This window comes from Primulina tabacum, chromosome 7 (assembly GCF_025594145.1).
Source record: "Primulina tabacum isolate GXHZ01 chromosome 7, ASM2559414v2, whole genome shotgun sequence".
NCBI lineage: Eukaryota > Viridiplantae > Streptophyta > Magnoliopsida > Lamiales > Gesneriaceae > Primulina > Primulina tabacum.
This window is the reverse complement of record NC_134556.1, coordinates 38,384,846-38,390,884: the sequence shown is the minus strand read 5'-3', so window position 1 is coordinate 38,390,884 and position 6,039 is coordinate 38,384,846. Positions and strand designations below refer to the sequence as shown.

At 34.2% G+C, this 6,039-nt stretch overlaps 1 protein-coding gene across 1 annotated transcript; it reads left to right on the top strand.

The window, feature by feature from the left end:
• Nucleotides 1-1,583, top strand: LOC142550766 (DNA topoisomerase 6 subunit A-like; the record flags this gene model as incomplete). The annotated part of the gene is made up of 1 exon (XM_075659829.1): nucleotides 1-1,583. A coding segment is annotated over one exon (1,305 nt), but the record flags the coding sequence as incomplete, so codon positions are not given.
• Nucleotides 1,584-6,039: the final 4,456 nt, after the last annotated feature.

Here is a 6,039-nt window from a genome sequence, read left to right as displayed (position 1 = left end):
AAAAGCCCTAGGAACTACCGCCTCCATTCTCCAATCGCAACAGTGGCGGACAAGAAAAAGCGCCGCCGTGCAACCTCCGATTCCGACTCTGACCCGGTTCCATTCAAATCCAAGCTTAAACCCGACTCCACCATCCTCCAAACACTTCAAACTCTTAAGTCAGCTGAGTCCACCTCCGCGGCCGCAACGAAACCCCTTGGCCTCTCCGACCTCAACCTCTCCACAACCTGCCGCGAAGTCTCGGACCTCCCTCTTTCATCCGTTCAATCGACCATCGAATCCCTCGTCCTCTCACTCGCACACTCCATTCTCTCCGGCAACGGATTCTCCTTCTCAGTGCCATCTCGCTCCGCCGCCAACCAGCTCTACGTTCCCGAGCTCGATCGTATCGTGCTCAAAGACAAATCATCGGCTCGGCCCTTCGCCGCCGTCTCCAGCGTCCGGAAAGCCACCATCACCACCCGTATTCTCCAGCTCGTCCATCAGTTATGTCTGAAGAGCATCCATGTTACCAAGCGTGATCTCTTCTACACCGATGTCAAGCTCTTCCAAGATCAGACCCAGTCCGACGCCATACTCGATGATGTCTCCTGCATTCTTGGATGCACGAGGTCAAGCCTCAATGTGGTTGCTGCGGAAAAAGGGGTGGTTGTTGGGAGGCTGATATTTAGTGATAATGGCGACATGATTGATTGCACCAAAATGGGAATGGGAGGAAAAGCCATACCTCCCAATATAGATAGAGTTGGGGATATGCAGAGTGATGCATTGTTTGTCCTCCTAGTGGAGAAAGATGCTGCGTACATGAGGTTGGCCGAGGATAGGTTTTACAATAGATTTCCTTGTATAATTGTCACCGCTAAAGGCCAGCCAGATGTGGCAACAAGATTGTTCTTGAGGAAAATGAAGATGGAATTGAAGTTGCCTGTGTTGGCATTGGTGGATAGCGATCCATACGGACTAAAGATTCTGTCCGTCTACACGTGTGGTTCCAAGAATATGTCGTATGACAGTGCAAACTTGACGACCCCAGACATAAAATGGTTGGGAATACGTCCCAGTGATCTTGATAAGTACAAGATTCCGGAGCAATGTAGGTTGCCTATGACAGAGCAGGATATCAAAACTGGTAAAGATTTGTTGGAGGAGGATTTTGTGAAGAAGAATCCTGGGTGGGTGGAAGAGTTGAATTTGATGGTGAAGTCGAAGCAGAAGGCGGAGATTCAGGCACTGAGCACTTTTGGGTTTCAGTATCTCACCGAGGTTTACTTGCCACTAAAGTTGCAACAGAAGGATTGGCTCTAAAATGCTAGTAAAATTCCTCCCCTTTCAACACTCAATTACTGGAATTTGAAGATATGTAATTGTACCAGTATTAGGAAGTGGATATATATCAAGAAATGCCGAAAGTCATGGCTTGATTTGAACTCAGAAGAATGGAAGATGACTAGCTTAACTAGCACTATGGCTTGATTTACAGTGAACTGCTGTGTAATTCAATGCATCTTTTTACCTGTCCAAGATTGATCATTGTGTATCCCCTATGGACGAGTAGGGTCAATTTGCATGTTAATTTTGGGTTTCATGTGTTTTTCCCCTTTCAACTGCTTTAGATGGAGGATCCGGTTTGGTCAGGCAAATTGTTGGAGGCAAATACTTTGTGAAGCATTTCGATGATACAAGTAAAAATGAAACGAGTTTGAATGTAAAAATTCAGTTAAACCGATTAAACGATATTTTTATATATAATTAAAATTATTATTGGATCAGATATTTTACATTTTTTTATTGGGATTTAAACATATCTAGAAAAAAATTATTGAGTTTTAAACAAAAGCCTAATTTTATTATTTTAAGGCCTACATACTTATAATTATTCTATAACTTGTGATTCTATTTTATTGAGTGTTTGAATTTAATAAAATTAGATGAGTAGTGCAAAAAATATAAAGTAAAAAACAACTTTTTTAAAAAATATCAGTTTGGTTTAATCTGTTTTAATTACTAATTCAATCGGTTTGGTTGGTCGAAAAAAAATCAGATCGTTTAGTTTCGGTGTTTTCGGTTAGGACGGTTCGACCGCACACCCCTAATCATCTTAACCACCGGATCATCATATCTTATGGGAGAGGGAGACCCGTATCATTATTTGGGATCTAAAACTTTAGTCTTGGAGACAAGTTTATTGACTGCGAGCCACACGACATTATAAAAGACAAATTTGGCCCAACTGCGTGAGGCTGGTCTTTGCTCCCCATGAAAAAACTGTCTAAATCTAACATCTGGATACTACAAAATGGGTAAACTAAAATATTCTTGGCCTGCCACTAGCAGGGAACTGTTGGAACAAGGAAGGGTCTTGCGTTAGATAATTAGATCACGACGTGTGGGATGCTCCAAATTGTTTGAATTCAATGTATTTCTTATACAATGACCAATAGAAATAGGTGAAATATGTTTTAGTTTTTTGGGAATGATTTTGTCTCCTCAACTCTTTGTATTAAATGTGAACATAATTCTACAAATTTTGTCCTGCTAATACATTGTTTATTTGATAGGTCTCTTCTTGTGAGATCTCGATCGTTTGTATCAAATGTGAACACAATTCGACCAGTTTTGTCTCATTAATACAGTGTTTATTTGATAGGTCTCTTATGAAACCTCGATTGTTTGTATCAAATGAGAACATAATTCGACAAGTTTTGTCCCATTAATACAGTGCTTATTTGATAGATCTATTGTGAGACGGTCTTACAGATATTTATTTGAGACGGGTCAACCATGTCTATATTACTTTTAGCATAAAACATAATTTTTTTTCATATACATATCACAAAATTGACTCATAAGATCGTTTCACGTGATTTTTTGTAGTGTTTATTAAAAAAAATCATATAGTTTATCTTTTACTTTATTAAATTTAAATATCAGATAAAAAAATATAAGAGAAAATTATTTTTTTCATGTAATTTGTTTTTTTGTTTTTTTGGTTTTTTCATGTTTCTCTTGTTAACAACGAATTTGTATTGTTAGTTTTGTAACTTGTTTTTTTTGTCTTTTCTTGGCCGGAATTCGATTTGTCGACATAAAATTGCTTATGTGATGGCCGCGGATACAAACATAGATTTTTGAAAAGTCGCATAATATTCTAAACAAAATCACGACACACATGCAAGTTTCTTTCCAAAAAATCTATGTTCACATCCATGTCCACTACATGAGCAATTTCCGACAAACACAATGAATTCCAATCAAAAAAAAAATAAATAAATACAAGTTACAATATTAAAAATACAAATTCATCGTTGAAATGACCAAAAATAGCAAAAAAAGTGCAAATTACATTATGAAAATGTAATTATTCCGATAATAGAAATGCCCATATGCAACTTCATTACTAATTATATATAACTTTTTCTAGCTAAAAACCCTCATGGCTCGTGAAGTTATAATTTTAAAAGATGTTAAGTTTCATTATAATTATTTAATCAGTAACAAAAGGTAATTAGGATTTTTAATCATAGTTTAATCTCATCCATAGAACTTAATCGATTCTTAAATTGCCTCTCTAGTCACGTGTGATCAATGGGCCAATCCGGCCTCGTCTAGGAGGAAGCCATATCTTCTTGTTTCAGAGCTTTGCCACATTCTTCGTTGTTGGCCATTCTTTGCCACGATATTGTACTCCATATTAAAAACTATAATAACATAAAAAAAAAAAAACAATTTGACAGCTCTATTTAAAGCACAATTTGATAAATTTTATAATTATCTCACTTCTTTGGTGGGTGTTTAGATTTAGATTTAAAGCGTTGCAAACATCCGAATGGGAAGATTTTTGCCCTATATTAATCCGATCTAAATAGTTATAATGCATTCGATGGATACCTTTGTTTCCTCATTATATTTCCGTCGAATGATGGAACAGGTGGGAATGGGATATAAAGTTGTGGTGGTGTCTGATGATGTAACCACTGACCAGACAAAGCAATACATAAATGTGTTGTAAAATCGAGAAATTGGCTTTCATTTCTCAGCCGTCGATTTTTTTTGTGTTCAGTCCCTGGGTACTTTTTTAGTACCATATTTCCACATGAAGTATACCACATTTTGTATGACATAGTAACACAATTTTGTGGGTAGGGAGTGAATCCAAAGAAATGTTTTGATTGAGAATTTTTCATCAAGTTCCCTTCGTAAAATTCAGCAAAACGTACCAATCTAAAATTAATTAATTATAAAAAAATGCTTCAAAAATAAAATATCAATATTAAACAGAAAGCAGAAAATGGATTTTGTGATATTTTCTAACGCTATCCATAATATGTGGAAGTATCAATGTAATTTTATAGATTCATTCGTTGTAAATATTACATGAAGAACAGAAAATGTAAGATGTAGAAGATCATATTATAATTTATTCGATAGAATCAGATTTATATTTGAACGAAACTGAGTATTGATTCAAATGACATATTTTATATATTCGAAATCAAGTGTAATAATTATTTATTTTTTAAAAAATATAATATAAAATAAATTCGAAATGATATAAATAAAAAAAATTTGAAAGACGATCAAAATGAAATTAATTAGGGTTGGCTTTTGTTCTACCTCCAACAACGGGTACACCCAACTAGTTGGCAGTGACAGAATTTGCGTGGTTGTAAATTGGCCACGTGTCAACGCACTGAGCCCACTTGTAAACACACAAGTGGTTCGAGATTTGGACCAAGTTAAAATAACTAGTGGATTATATGCCAGCACCTGTCACACTCAAATCAAATCGTCAACTTTAACTCACTTTATTATATTTCCAATTGTTCATCCAACTATTTTCTACATTTTATGTTTTAAAAAAAATTACCCAACAAACTAATGATTCTAATTTTTACTATCACTTTTTTAAAAAAAAATACAATTTTGAGTAGAAGAATTCACTAAGGAAGACAAGGGGTGATTACGTTGTGGTTTTGCGGTTTTTTTTTTTTAAATTAAAATCGAATTATCATATACGGTCGGTTATTATTTTAAAAAAATAATTGTGATTTTACATGTATAATTAATCTTACGGGTTTGAGCAATTTTCGGCTGTTGCGGTCGGTTTACGATTTTTTTAATGAAAAGTATTAAAACTTATATTCTAATTTATTTTAAAACAACAACGATATAGTGTTTCAAATATAAAATAGTTCAAATTATACAGAGATAAAACTAGATAAAACAATAATCAAAATTCAAAACTAAGTCACACAACACACTCACAACGAAAATGACATTTATATTATTTTATTTCTTTTTTTTTATTTTCAAACTTCAAACGAGATATTGTTGTAAAAGAAATAAATAATTTAATAAATTAAGTTTAAAATAAGTTTATTTTGTATGAGTAATATTTTGAAAAGAGTTGAGATATAACGAAGGACGACTTCTTTAATTGAATATGCTGTTTACAAATTATTATAATCTTAGGTCAAATATTATGGCAAACGATTTGGGCGGTACGGTTTGGTGCGGTTCTTGGCAAAAAAATAACCGAACCGCGAATGTGGTGCGGTTTATGATTATTATTTTTAATCGCGGTTTTTATAAAATACTAGAAAAAACGGTGCGGTACAATACGGTTTGGACGATTTGTGCGGTTAATAAAAAAATTTGATGACCCCTAACGAAGAGGTTGTGTAAAGTATTGGGTGTTTTATAACTCTTTTATCGTCAAAATTTTCAAATTTAAAATAATTTCTCGGGTTGAAGGTCAATTGTACTAAAATCTATGTCAAGCTAAAAAGGAAAATAAAAAACTTATTAGGCATATAGATACGTCATGAATAAATATAAATATATTAATATATTTCTTTCGAGATATCCGAGTTAGTTGAGTATACGAGATTATTTGTTCGATTCATTTAACTAACATTTTTTCGGACACGTTAGTTGTTCATTGTGTCTGATTTAATTGTCTATAAACTAATATTAAAATGATTTGAAAGTTCCAATACGCGGAGAAGCTAAAATACAGAGATTCCCACGGAATGGACC